Genomic DNA, 14,887 nt, shown 5'->3' with positions numbered 1-14,887 from the left:
CGTAGCAGTTACATTGTATTTACAACTATTTACCTAACATTTACATTGTATTAGGTACTATAAGCAATCTAGAGGTGATTAAAGTAACCCGGAAGAATATGCTGCATAGGTTATATGCAAATACCACACTATTTTATGTCAGAGACTAGAGCACCCTCAAATTTTGGAATCGGCAGGGCGGGGTGCGTGCGTGCGTGCGTGCGTGTGTGTGTGTGTGTGTGTGTGTGTGTGTAGGGGGTGTGGTTCTGGAACCAATCCCTTTCGAATATCAAGGGATGACAGTATGCATGCGTAAAGAGATGTCAAAGAGTGGTTACCAAAAGTATTAAAAAATATTTAAACATGACGAATACCTAGCATAAAACATTAAGGGCTCCCACTCCCTCACTCCAACTACCTGCTTAACTGTTCGATATATATATTTTCCAGGCCCTTTTCTCTGAATTAAAAAAAATACATTTTTAATTACACATATTTTTTGTGTGCTACACATACTATTCTGCAACAGACTTCTTTCACCACCATGGACAGCCTTCCATGACAACATTTTACCAAGCCACCTCTTTTGAATGGCTGCAAAGGATAGCACAGTATGAATGCATTGTGGTGTGCTTAACTATTTGTTCAGTGATAGACAGTTAGGCTGCCTACAATTTTTGGCTATTTCAAACGTTACAATAACCATCCTTCTGGGTCAAAGAGAATAATGAACCTTTACTTTGATAAGTTTTGCCAAACTGTCCTCCAAACAAGTTGTACAAACTTACATTCTCACTAATAAGCATTTGAGAGAACCCTTTCCCAGACCCTAACATCAGAAATCTTCAATCCTTTAAATTTTTGACAATCTGATAAGGAAAAGAATGGTATCTTGTTTAAATCTGCATTTCCCTGATCATTAATATAATCAAGTATCTTTCCTTCTGTTTATTAGTCATTTATATTTCTTCTGTGAACTGCTTGATGATCTTATCATTTTGCCAAGCCCTATGAACTGTTCCTCCTGCTTCTGACTTCACACCCCCTCTCCTGGTCCATCCCCTAAGAGTCTGCAGGAGTTTTCAACAAACACAAATCAGATAATGTCTCCCAATTTATGACTCCACGGTTTACAGGACTAAGTCTAACCCTTTAATATGGCCCACTCGGACGCACCACAATTAACAATGACACATCAACAACACAATAACATCATCAACAATAGAAAACATTTATTGAGCACTTACTTTGTGCTGTTCTAAGTAGCTACTTGCATTATCTCATTTACTCCTCACAACAACCCTTTGAGGTAGCAACTATTATCCCCCCATTTTAGAGAAGAAACCGAAGAACAGGTCCACCTCACATCCATTCTAAATGGTACCTCAGCCATTCCCAGCTATTGTACTGCTGCACCTCCTTCCAGACTTTTCTGCCACCATTGGACAGCCTTGGTCTGTAAAGCCCTGCCCCCTGTTGTTTGTTGGGTGAAAAATGACTAATCTTTTAGACCCAGTTCAGGAAAGCCTACTAGCCCGAGGAATGGTATTTCAGAACACAATACCAGATTGTTACCGGTAGAACGGCCATTCCTCAGTTCTTGTCCTCTTGAGGGAAAGAATTCAATCGAGAGACAGAGAAGTTTCAAGCAGCAGAAGTTTTTAGGCGAAGCAAAAGTACCCTCTCAAGAAGGGAGGAGAAAAAAAACCACAGTTACAGAAAGACAGAGAAGATGAAAAGGCAGAGGGCTATGTACCAGATGAAGGAACAAGAAAAAACCCCAGAAAAACAACTAAATGAAGTGGAGATAGGCAACCTTCCAGAAAAAGAATTCAGAATAATGATAGTGAAGATGATCCAGGACCTCGGAATAAGAATGGAGGCAAAGATTGAGAAGATGCAAGAAATGATTAACAAAGACCTAGAAGAATTAAAGAACAAACAAACAGAGATGACCAATACAATAACTGAAATGAAAACTACACTAGAAGGAATCAATAGCAGAATAACTGAGGCAGAAGAACGGATAAGTGACCTGGAAGACAGAATGGTGGAATTCACTGCTGCAGAACAGACTAAAGAAAAAAGAATGAAAAGAAATGAAGACAGCATAAGAGACCTCTGGGACAACATTAAACGCAACAACATTCGCATTATAGGGGTCCCAGAAGGAGAAGAGAGAGAGAAAGGACCAGAGAAAATATTTGAAGAGATTATAGTCGAAAACTTCCCTAACATGGGAAAGGAAATAGCCACCCAAGTCCAGGAAGCGCAGAGAGTCCCATACAGAATAAACCCAAGGAGAAACACGCCGAGACACATAGTAATCAAAGTGGCAAAAATTAAAGACAAAGAAAAATTACTGAAAGCAGCAAGGGAAAAACGACAAATAACATACAAGGGAACTCCCATAAGGTTAACAGCTGATTTCTCAGCAGAAACTCTGCAAGCCAGAAGGGAGTGGCATGAAATACTTAAAGTGATGAAAGGGAAGAACCTACAACCAAGATTACTCTACCCAGCAAGGATCTCATTTAGATTTGATGGAGAAATCAAAAGCTTTACAGACAAGCAAAAGCTAAGAGAATTCAGCACCACCAAACCAGCTCTACAACAAATGCTAAAGGAACTTCTCTAAGTGGGAAACACAAGAGAAGAAAAGGACCTACAAAAACAAACCCAAGACAATTAAGAAAATGGTCATAGGAACATACATATCGATAATTACCTTAAACGTGAATGGATTAAATGCCCCAACCAAAAGACATAGACTGGCTGAATGGATACAAAAACAAGACCCATATATATGCTGTCTACAAGAGACCCACCTCAGACCTAGGGACACATACAGACTGAAAGTGAGGGGATGGAAAAAGATATTCCATGCAAATGGAAATCAAAAGAAAGCTGGAGTAGCTATACTCATATCAGATAAAATAGACTTTAAAATAAAGAATGTTACAAGAGACAAGGAAGGACACTACATAATGATCCAGGGATCAATCCAAGAAGAAGACATAACAATTATAAATATATATGCACCCAACATAGGAGCACCTCAATACATAAGGCAACTGCTAACAGCTATAAAAGAGGAAATCGACAGTAACACAATAATAGTGGGGGACTTTAACACCTCACTTACACCAATGGACAGATCATCCAAAATGAAAATAAATAAGGAAACAGAAGCTTTAAATGACACAATAGACCAGATTGATTTAATTGATATATATAGGACATTCCATCCAAAAACGGCAGATTACACGTTCTTCTCAAGTGCGCACGGAACATTCTCCAGGATAGATCACATCTTGGGTCACAAATCAAGCCTCAGTAAATTTAAGAAAATTGAAATCATATCAAGCATCTTTTCTGACCACAACGCTATGAGATTAGAAATGAATTACAGGGAAAAAAACGTAAAAAAGACAAACACATGGAGGCTAAACAATACGTTATTAAATAACCAAGAGATCACTGAAGAAATCAAACAGGAAATAAAAAAATACCTAGAGACAAATGACAATGAAAACACGACGACCCAAAACCTATGGGATGCAGCAAAAGCGGTTCTAAGAGGGAAGTTTATAGCTATACAAGCCTACCTAAAGAAACAAGAAAAATCTCAAGTAAACAATCTAACATTACACCTAAAGAAACTAGAGAAAGAAGAACAAACAAAACCCAAAGTTAGCAGAAGGAAAGAAATCATAAAGATCAGAGCAGAAATAAATGAAATAGAAACAAAGAAAACAATAGCAAAGATCAATAAAACTAAAAGTTGGTTCTTTGAGAAGATAAACAAAATTGATAAGCCATTAGCCAGACTCATCAAGAAAAAGAGGGAGAGGACTCAAATCAATAAAATCAGAAATGAAAAAGGAGAAGTTACAACAGACACCGCAGAAATACAAAACATCCTAAGAGACTACTACAAGCAACTTTATGCCAATAAATTGGACAACCTGGAAGAAATGGACAAATTCTTAGAAAGGTATAACCTTCCAAGACTGAATCAGGAAGAAACAGAAAATATCAACAGACCAATCACAAGTAATGAAATTGAAACTGTGATTAAAAATCTTCCAACAAACAAAAGTCCAGGACCAGATGGCTTCACAGGTGAATTCTATCAAACATTTAGAGAAGAGCTAACACCCATCCTTCTCAAACTCTTCCAAAAAATTGCAGAGGAAGGAACTCTCCCAAACTCATTCTATGAGGCCACCATCACCCTGATACCAAAACCAGACAAAGACACTACAAAAAAAGAAAATTACAGACCAATATCACTGATGAATATAGATGCAAAAATCCTCAACAAAATACTAGCAAACAGAATCCAACAACACATTAAAAGGATCATACACCACGATCAAGTGGGATTTATCCCAGGGATGCAAGGATTCTTCAATATACGCAAATCAATCAATGTGATACACCATATTAACAAATTGAAGAAGAAAAACCATATGATCATCTCAATAGATGCAGAAAAAGCTTTTGACAAAATTCAACACCCATTTCTGATAAAAACTCTCCAGAAAGTGGGCATAGAGGGAACCTACCTCAACATAATAAAGGCCATATATGACAAACCCACAGCAAACATCATTCTCAATGGTGAAAAACTGAAAGCATTTCCTCTAAGATCAGGAACGAGACAAGGATGTCCACTTTCACCACTATTATTCAACATAGTTCTGGAAGTCCTAGCCACGGCAATCAGAGAAGAAAAAGAAATAAAAGGAATACAAATTGGAAAAGAAGAAGTAAAACTGTCACTGTTTGCGGATGACATGATACTATACATAGAGAATCCTAAAACTGCCACCAGAAAACTGCTAGAGCTGATTAATGAATATGGTAAAGTTGCAGGTTACAAAATTAATGCACAGAAATCTCTTGCGTTCCTATACACTAATGATGAAAAATCTGAAAGAGAAATTATGGAAACACTCCCATTTACCATTGCAACAAAAAGAATAAAATACCTAGGAATAAACCTACCTAGGGAGACAAAAGACCTGTATGCAGAAAACTATAAGACACTGATGAAAGAAATTAAAGATGATACCAACAGATGGAGAGATATACCATGTTCTTGGATTGGAAGAATCAACATTGTGAAAATGAGTATACTACCCAAAGCAATCTACAGATTCAATGCAATCCCTATCAAATTACCAATGGCATTTTTTACGGAGCTAGAACAAATCATCTTAAAATTTGTATGGAGACACAAAAGACCCCGAATAGCCAAAGCAGTCTTGAGGCAAAAAAATGGAGCTGGAGGAATCAGACTCCCTGACTTCAGACTATACTACAAAGCTACAGTAATCAAGACAATATGGTACTGGCACAAAAACAGAAACATAGATCAATGGAACAAGATAGAAAGCCCAGAGATTAACCCACGCACCTATGGTCAACTAATCTATGACAAAGGAGGCAAAGATATACAATGGAGAAAAGACAGTCTCTTCAATAAGTGGTGCTGGGAAAACTGGACAGCCACATGTAAAAGAATGAAATTAGAATACTCCCTAACACCATACACAAAAATAAACTCAAAATGGATTAGAGACCTAAATATAAGACTGGCCACTATAAAACTCTTAGAGGAAAACATAGGAAGAACACTCTTTGACATAAATCACAGCAAGATCTTTTTCGATCCACCTCCTAGAGTAATGGAAATAAAAACAAAAATAAACAAGTGGGACCTAATGAAACTTCAAAGCTTTTGCACAGCAAAGGAAACCATAAACAAGACGAAAAGACAACCCTCAGAATGGGAGAAAATATTTGCAAATGAATCAACGGACAAAGGATTAATCTCCAAAATATATAAACAGCTCATTCAGCTCAATATCAAAGAAACAAACACCCCAATCCAAAAATGGGCAGAAGACCTAAATAGACATTTCTCCAAAGAAGACATACAGACAGCCACGAAGCACATGAAAAGATGCTCAACATCACTAATTATTAGAGAAATGCAAATCAAAACTACAATGAGGTATCACCTCACTCCTGTTAGAATGGGCATCATCAGAAAATCTACAAACAACAAATGCTGGAGAGGGTGTGGAGAAAAGGGAACCCTCTTGCACTGTTGGTGGGAATGTAAATTGATACAGCCACTATGGAGAACAATATGGAGGTTCCTTAAAAAACTAAAAATAGAATTACCATATGACCCAGCAATCCCACTACTGGGCATATACCCAGAGAAAACCGTAATTCAAAAAGACACGTGCACCCGAATGTTCATTGCAGCACTATTTACAATAGCCAGGTCATGGAAGCAACCTAAATGCCCATCGACAGAGGAATGGATAAAGAAGTTGTGGTACATATATACAATGGAATATTACTCAGCCATAAAAAGGAACGAAATTGCGTCATTTGTTGAGAAGTGGATGGATCTAGAGACTGTCATACAGAGTGAAGTAAGTCAGAAAGAGAAAAACAAATATCGTATATTAATGCATGTATGTGGAACCTAGAAAAATGGTACAGATGAGCCAGTTTGCAGGGCAGAAGTTGAGACACAGATGTAGAGAATGGACATATGGACACCAAGGGGGGAAAACTGCGATGAGGTGGGGATGGTGGTGTGCTGATTTGGGCGATTGGGATTGACATGTATACACTGATGTGTATAAAACTGATGCCTAATAAGAACCTGCAGTATAAAAAAACAAACAAAACAACTAATACTAAACTTTCATTGGGTTATTTTTATGGAAATATGTTAATATAAATGTTTCAGACATTACATGAAATTTCTAAAAATCTTATATGTGTATGGAAATATGTATGGAAATATGTTAATATAAATGTTTCAGACATTACATGAAATTTCTAAAAATCTTATATTTGTATTTGTATGGAAATATGTATGGAAATATGTTAATATAAATGTTTCAGACATTACATGAAATTTCTAAAAATCTTATATTTGTATTTGTATGGAAATATGTATGGAAATATGTTAATATAAATGTTTCAGACATTACATGAAATTTCTAAAAATCTTATATTTGTAGTTGTATGGAAATATGTATGGAAATATGTTAATATAAATGTTTCAGACATTACATGAAATTTCTAAAAATCTTATATTTGTATTTGTATGGAAATATGTATGGAAATATGTAAAAAAAAAAAAAAAAAAAAAAAAAAAAAAAAAAGAAGGGAGGAGAGCGGGCTGTCTGGGAACCAGAAGCAGCCCTGCAGTGAGCATAAGGTTGGTTTTTTAGAGAGTGGCGAAAAGTCCCTCCCTGTGTCGTGCGTCATTTGATTGACAAGTTGATTGACAGCTTTAGCTTACGTAACTTTTCTCCTTGCGCACAGGGGCTTACGCATAAACTGCCACGCCCCACCCACAGGGGGGTGGGGGTGGGGCAAAAATTGCAACGCTGATTTATTATAAATACAGCATAACGAATCCTGGGTTACTCTGAGTCATCTCTTAGGTCTTGGTGCCCCTGCGCCAACCGGTGATGGCAGTTTGGAAAGCCCATTGGGTTTTTGATATCTTGCTTGGTCGTGAAACTGGCTGGAAGCTTAGCGGTCCTTAACCAAAAAAGGGAGGGTCTCTGGGTGTGTTCTTGTCACCAGTGGTGGGGGGTGGGGGGAGGGAAAGATGACCCTGTCCAGGATGGGGCAGGACCACTCATGTCTGACTAGCTACCTAATAACATTTGGAAGCCATCTTAAAGGGACATATAGTTCTGGGATTTACAAACTGTGGGTTGCAACTCTCATTTGTGGGTCAAGACCAGGACTTGCAAAACTGGAGTAAAATAGAATAAAAAATATCAGAGGGCAGCGAGTGAAGGTAAGTACTCTTTCAAGGACACAAACTGTTCTATGAAAGCTGTGTATACCAGACCCCAAAGTAAATGTATTTTTTTACTGTGGATAGAGGTCCAGAATGATCTTTCTAAAAACCCTGATTCTGTCAGTTTCCTACTTTGAAAATTTTTGTGCTTTCCTGTTTCTGTTAAGATTAAAAACAAAACAAAACAAAGAAAAACCCACAACGCCTCCCCACGGCCCACAAGGTCCTGCCCAGTTCAGCCCCTGCCTCCCTGTGGCCTCTTGTCCCCCATTCTCGCGAGTTCACCCACAGCCTTTTAAGGTGCTACTCTCTCAGTCTGGGCTGCTCTCCCCTTGCTTTACATCTGCTAACTCCATTTATCATTCGAGATTCTGCTCAAACATCATTTTCTCCCAGAAACCTCTGGTTCCTAGACTAGGTCAGGTCTCCACGTTATATGCTCTCAAGCATCCTAGACTTTTTCTCACAAGCACTTATCACAACAGAAATTAAATAAGTATTTGGTTTTAATTGCCTCCATCTTCCTTAGGTTCCTTCTGTGTATCTACAGCAATTCACACAGTTTTGCTTTGCTCATAGGAGGCATTCAGCCAACATTTGTTGAATAAGAGAATGAGTCTCTTGCCTAAGGCAAGAATCATCTTCTCTAAGAAACTTTTCACGATGCCAGTACTTATTCCATAACGGACTCCTAACCAGCACTGTTAATGATAGCTACCACTTCCAAAGCCCATGCACTCTGTTACCCAGGGGAAATGCTTTACCTATGATAGCTTATTTTGGCCTCACACAACCCTGAGAGAAAGGCAGTATTTTAAACACTTAACAGTTAGGGAAATTTGGTCAAAATCAAATGCAACTAGTAAGTGGCAGAGTCAGGATTTGAACTCCAGCTATCAAAACACGATACTAGCTCCTGCAGTACTGAATGACACGTTTGTCTACACATCTGCCACTCCCTACTAGACTACACTCTAGGGGCAGGAACCAAGGCCCAAGAAAACAGTAGATTAATTAAATATAAATTAAATATATTTGCTAAATGAATAACGAGAGATGGGAAAAGTTAAGCGTTGGGAGCAGGGCACTTCATAACATCATAAAATAACCTAGTTGGAAGGGACCTATCCCTCCCAGGGGAGGAAGTGCCCCAGAATTCCTGATACCAGGTGACTTGCTATACCTCCCCTACAGCCTTTTCTCTTATAGATCAGCTCTACCTACTAACTCAATTAGATTCTGGAAGCTTCTGTTGAGCATCTACTACATACAAGGCTCTATGCTGGGGACTGAGGGAAGGCGCCAACATGACAAAAGGCCTGTCCCTGCCTTCAGAGGCTCTACAGTCTGGTGGGGAGACAGCCACATACTAGCTCTAACACAAGGCAGGGTGTCATCTGGCTATAACCAAGAGTGAAGCATAAGCTATGAGAGCCCAGAGGAAGAAGCAATGAATTCCCATTGGGTGGATGAGGGTTGAGGTCATAGCATAAGAAAGTTCTCTCTAATCAGAACCGAAATCTCTTCCACCCAGTGGAGGGTGAGAGGGCCTTTTTTTTTTGGCTGCGTCACTCGGTTTGCTCAGTTTGCGGGGATCTCAGTTCCCCGACCAGGGACTAAACCCAGGCCAGGGCAGTGAAAGCCCGGAATCCTAACCACTAGGCCACCAGGAAACTCCCCAAGGGGGCCATGTTGAGTGAACCCAGTTCTGCCTTCTGGAGTGACACCAAAGTATAATCCTTTCCTCCAGGACAGTCTTTAAAATATTCAGGGATAACTACCTTGTCCTCTCCAATTCTTCTCTTCTCAAGGCAAACATTTCTCCCTTTCTTTGACGGGGTTTCACAAAAGAATGAATCAACATGTTAGTCTTTCCTCCTCCTCCAAGTACTAAGATATCTAGCCTTCAAGGCCAAGGCCAAGGTCAATGCCACCTTCTCCATCGAATTCCCTAATAATTTCACGGGACTGGTATCTTACTTGCCTAAAAACAAGTACATACTAAAAAATGACTTCTGAAATCCTTTAAATTCACCCATAATGTACAGTAAATGTGGTTTTCTATATGCCTGTTTGTGGTTATCTGACATAGCCTGTTTTCCCCCAGTATTGGAAGATATTGTGTAACTTTGATTTAGATATGACAAAGACTCTCTCTTTGACTAAACTTTAGTCAGGCCCCTCTGAACCCTCTTCTGCATTAGGCCTCAACTTTGCCCCGCCCCCAGCCCCTTACTGTCTCCTCTTAGTGATTTTCCATCCATGACCCCCTCACTCTGCTCTTGGTTATACATTCCCAGCTGTCTTTGCTGTATTGAGAATTGAGCTAGATCTCTCTCCCCATTGCAATACCCCTACTGCAACAGAATCAAATAGTCTTCCTCACCATTTAAACAAGTATCAGAATAATAATCTCTTTCACAGAGCCAAAAGAAGTCGTAGACTTTTGTTCAGAGCCACGTTGTACTGATCTTTTTGGACATAGGTGAATTCATGGATGTGAAGTGTTGATGATGTGACACCATGGTAATTGTTCTTTCTGTACTTTCCTCCGGCATTTTTTCTTATTATCTCTATTATAATCGTCATGCTATTTTACCATTTATTATAGTATATTGTATGCATATCATAGCCTCTTCTGCTCCCCTGGGCTTGTGTATTTTTCTTTATATTCCCCACAGTGCCCAGCACAGTGTGAGGACACAAAACAGATCATCTTTGCTCCTTCTTCAGATGTTGCTCAAGCTCGTTAATGTCCCTTTTAAAACGTGACACTCATTACTGAAAACAATATTCCAGAAATGATCTGGTCAATCTGGAGAATCACTTACCTCCTGCCCCTCACCCCAAACCACACTTCTATTAACACAGTCTAACACTTCTTTGGCTCTTTTAACAGCCATATCCGCCTTTTGGTGTGCGAAAACCCACGGTCTTTTTCAAGAGGTCTGTTAGTAAGCCTAAATTCCCATCACCCAGTATTTATTTCTGTAAGTCTTTACATTTATCCCTTTAAAATTGTTCCTTGGTCTTCGGCCCAAGACTGCAGCCTGTTGATAGAGGTTTTTTGAAGCACAATTCTGTGGTTTGAGAAAGAGAAGTCTCTTTGATTTTCACTTGGATGGGAACAGGCAAGGGGGACCAAACAGCCTTTAGCCACAGGATGAGAAGGGGCCTCCAGGAGACTGGCCCCAGCCCGGGTCTCCATGGAGAAGCCACAGGTGCTAATGGAGGTTTGGTACGTATGCAGTTTGTGCCCTTTTCTTCTTCCCCGAGCTCCCTGAGACTCTCCCTGCTACACGGCGTCTCTTCAGCTCTCTGGGACAGTGAACCACCGAGGAAGCAGCCCCTCGACGAGGGGGCGGGGGTCCCCGTAAAGCTTGCGCAACCGGGGGTAGCCACCAGCAGGCAGCTCGCTCCCCGCGCTTCCGCAAAGCATGGGCCCCCTCCCGAGCTCCCCTCCCCCACGCCGAGCGCTGCCCCCCCAAGCCCGCTCCCGCGGGCGGCGCGTGGGCGCAGCACCCGGCTCCCCGGACTGGTCCCGCGCCGCCGGGGGAGCGGGATGCCGGGGAGGCTCTCCACGGGGACTCGACGCAGGGGCCCGGCCCGGGCAGAGCGGGCGGGCTGCGGGCGGCGCTGGCGGCGCGGGCGGGGCGTGGGCACTGAGCGGGAGGGGGGACTGCGCGGCCCCGGGACCGGCCGGAGCCACTGGGGGAGCTGCGTCCCTCCGCGCCCCGGGGCGGGAAGGGTGGCCCCGCCGCCGGGGTCGTGGCGGCAAGCTGGGCCCGCGATTTGGGGCCGGGGAGTGGGCCGGCCCGTACCTGGTCTTGAAGTCCTGGTTATAAATGGTCCGCAACCGCTCGCGATCTGTCTCCCTGTCCAGTCCCCGATCGACCAGGAAATTCTCGAATCTCTGGCCCGTCTCCCGAAGCTGCCGGCAGCTGAACTTACTGGGCATCGCGGCGGCGACTGCGGCCCAGGCAGGAGGGTTCGTAGAAATGAAACTGAAAGTCGCCGCCGCGGCGGGAAGTTGGCGGCCCTAGGATGAGGGTGCAGCAGGGGAGAAACCCCCTAACTCTGACCCCTGATCCTGCAGGCTCCCTTCTCCCCCCACCAGGCTTCCCTCCTCCGTTCTTTTCCTACCTGAGCCTTCCCTTCGGTCTCTTCGTCCTATCCCCTCCCCCTCTTCCCATTAACTCTTTCCTAAGGAGTCTGACCCCTCCCTCAGGGCCCTCCCCTTACCCCAAGCTCCCTCCCCTGGCTTCCAGCCAGAATCCGAATGTGGCTATCGCCTGGGGCCCCCTGAACCGTCCGGGAGGACTTCCTAGCCTCAGCTTGGGCTACTCCCACGCCCACCTCCCAGGACTTCGGGACTTATTGAAAAGCAGGGGAGCAAAGGGCAGGGACTGGGACCTGGGTCGGCTGCAGCTGGACTGGGGCGGCTTGTCCAACACCTCCCCCAGACAGCCTGGGACACAGGCAAGTACGGAAGCGAGCGGCACGCCCCCCCTCCCTCCCCCATTTTCCCTTCTCGGGGTTTCAGACGCTTGGAGGAAGGCGTAAGAGCCTAGAAGTTTGGAGGGAAAGAACCAAGTGTCTCTGATAAAGGTGAGTACGCGTGGGAGGGAGGGACAAGGGACTCCGCTGGGACGAAGAGTCCATTACTTTTCTCTGTCACATAGGCTTCGTTATGTGGAGAGGCTTAAGCCACATATTTGGGCACTTAATTGCACTCCAGTCTGTATTACTCTTTAATTGTTACTAGTATTTAGCTAAGGGTTGCCCTAGTCATCAAAATATTAGCTTCTTGAGAGCAAGAGACTGTTACGTCAGGCAATAAATGGTTAATAGCTACAGCATCAGTACCAGGAAGAGAAGTAAAAGAAGTTTCAGAATACGGACTGTTAAGACAAACTAAAGGGGGTAGGGCTACAACAACAAACCTAAAACAAGCCTCAGCATCTATTTATCTTCTGAATAACAAAAACACATACACTAGGATGGAGCAAAGATAATAAAAGTTACAGTAAAAAAATCTTTAAACAAAAATACCAGAGTTCCAAATATATCCAAGGTGGTGCTGTTCTCCGAAGTAATTCCCTGTAGGAAGCCACACGCTCTTTCTAACCTAGTGTGAAGAATGCCCAGAACCCAGATCATGCTCCAGTTGGGCTACCCCTGTACCTTTTCCCAGGCCAACAACCAACTAAAGCCAAGAAAAACAGGCTTTAGCAACAGGAAATTCAATGTCAGTGGGAACCAAAGCTACAGGGAGGGGGGAAAACAGAACAGGGGAAAATCTTGTCTTAGAAATTGCTTATGCAAAGTAGGGGGAAATACTAGGAATGTAGCCAAAGATTTTATCTTTTTTCTCCCCCAATTATCTGGTGAGGCCTGAGTATTAAAGAGAGTGAACTCCTCAGAACTGCATTGTTACTTACCATTTCAAAAACCTATCACCCACCATACCCAAACTGAATGTCTGGCTCCATTCTTTTTTTTTTTTTTTTTTTTAACATCTTTATTGGAGTATAATTGCTTTACAATGTTGTGTTAGTTTCAGCTGTATAACAAAGTGAATCAGCTATATGTATACATATATCCCCATATCCTGGCTCCATTCTGATCCACAAATCTAAGCCCCCATTATTCCTGAGTACATAACCTCCCCCTTCTCTATTTATGCCTGTCTCCTGGATGTTCACAAAACATACACAAATAGCTGTAGTATAGTAAAAAATGGGTGAAAATGTGATGTTATGTGGCTTTTGTTACAAGGGAACCTGTCTAAACCAGTTTCGTCTGTAAAAATCCACTTCCCTTGGAGTTGTAATCGTTATTTTCACATGTGACTGTCTAGATGGCTAGAATGGTCTTCCTTCCCACCTTTCACAACCAGCTCAGGTCTCACTTTCCTGAAGCCTCCCCAAATCCATCTGTACTTATAAGTATCTGACTTTAAAGTAGTGAGGTTGATTTTAGTTTGGGACTAAATAAGCACTGAAGGCAATCTGAAAGTTAACTCTGGCCAATGACATTACTGGAACAAACCTAGAGCCTCCGAAGATAACCATACTTTGGAGAAGAATGTTAAAAGCCCTGTTTTTTTCAAAATTCTCGTTACTCTATAGTTACTTGGAGTCTACAATTCAGCATTTGAACTGTCTCTAACTTTATGTATTCCAGTAAGACTGTACTCTAAGGCAACTAGAAACAGCCCTTAAACTGAGATGCTGAAATTGGTCAGTCTACCACAGACCAAAGGAATGGCTGTGGCAGGTACAGTTGAGCCTCGTTATTTGCAGATTTTGTATTTGCAAATTCACCTACTCACTAAAATTAGGAACCCCCCAATCAATATTTGTGTCACTTTTGTAGTCGTCTGTGGATGTGCAGTGGCAAAAAAAATTTGAGTTGCCCAATGTGCATGTTCCCAGCTGAAGTGGAACAAGGCCATGTCCTGCTTTCTTGTTTCAGGCTCATATAATAAAAATCCTTTTCGTGGTCTATTTTGTGGTCACGTTTTTTGTGCTTTTTTGTTGATTTCACTGCTTAAAATGGTCCCCAAGCCTACGTAGTGCTGAAATGCTGCCTAGTATTCTTAAGAAGGCTGTGATGTCCCTTACAGAGAAAATTCCCATGTTAAGTTCCTATGATAGCATTAGCTGTCAGCGTGAGTTCAATGTTAATGAATAAAAATGAATATTAAATAAGGTGATTTAAATAAAAACAAATAAACCAAGATTATGTATTGATCGGTTGACAAAAATGTTGTGACCAGAAGCTTGCAGGAACCTAACTCTGTATCTCCTCTAGGAGCAATGTTTCAATATGTGCTAATTCAGTGTTTGCTGGCAACTTTACAGAACATAACCACAGTAAATGACTCAACATACGTAAGAATGCTTTTTGATACATTTGGTTTCTGCCCTCAGAGGGCTTAGATCTACCCTGGTTTTTTTGTTTTGCTTTTGGCTGCACTGCATGGCTTTCGGAATCTTAGTTCCTGGAACAGGGAATGAACCGGTGTCCCCTGCAGTGGAAGCATGCAGT

At 41.9% G+C, this 14,887-nt stretch overlaps 1 protein-coding gene across 4 annotated transcripts in view; it reads right to left on the bottom strand.

Moving 5' to 3' along the window:
• Nucleotides 1-12,084, bottom strand: part of MOV10 (Mov10 RISC complex RNA helicase) — a 28,572-nt gene extending 16,488 nt beyond the window's left edge. For 2 of the 4 annotated variants that reach the window (XR_009008301.1, XM_057545959.1), the window contains exon 1: nucleotides 11,656-12,029. Coding sequence is in view for 3 of the 4 variants with exons in the window: in XM_057545959.1 (XP_057401942.1) it covers nucleotides 11,656-11,792 (137 nt within the window). In the remaining variant the exon portion in view is untranslated. Of the gene's footprint in view, nucleotides 1-11,655 lie in introns of all 4 variants that reach the window. The other 2 variants (XM_007169384.3, XM_007169382.2) reach the window with 2 other exon arrangements.
• Between the last annotated feature and the right edge of the window lie 2,803 nt (nucleotides 12,085-14,887).

The sequence above is a fragment of the Balaenoptera acutorostrata genome, chromosome 1 (assembly GCF_949987535.1).
Source record: "Balaenoptera acutorostrata chromosome 1, mBalAcu1.1, whole genome shotgun sequence".
NCBI lineage: Eukaryota > Metazoa > Chordata > Mammalia > Artiodactyla > Balaenopteridae > Balaenoptera > Balaenoptera acutorostrata.
The sequence above is the reverse complement of the archived record's forward strand: the minus strand, read 5'-3'. Positions and strand labels throughout refer to the sequence as shown.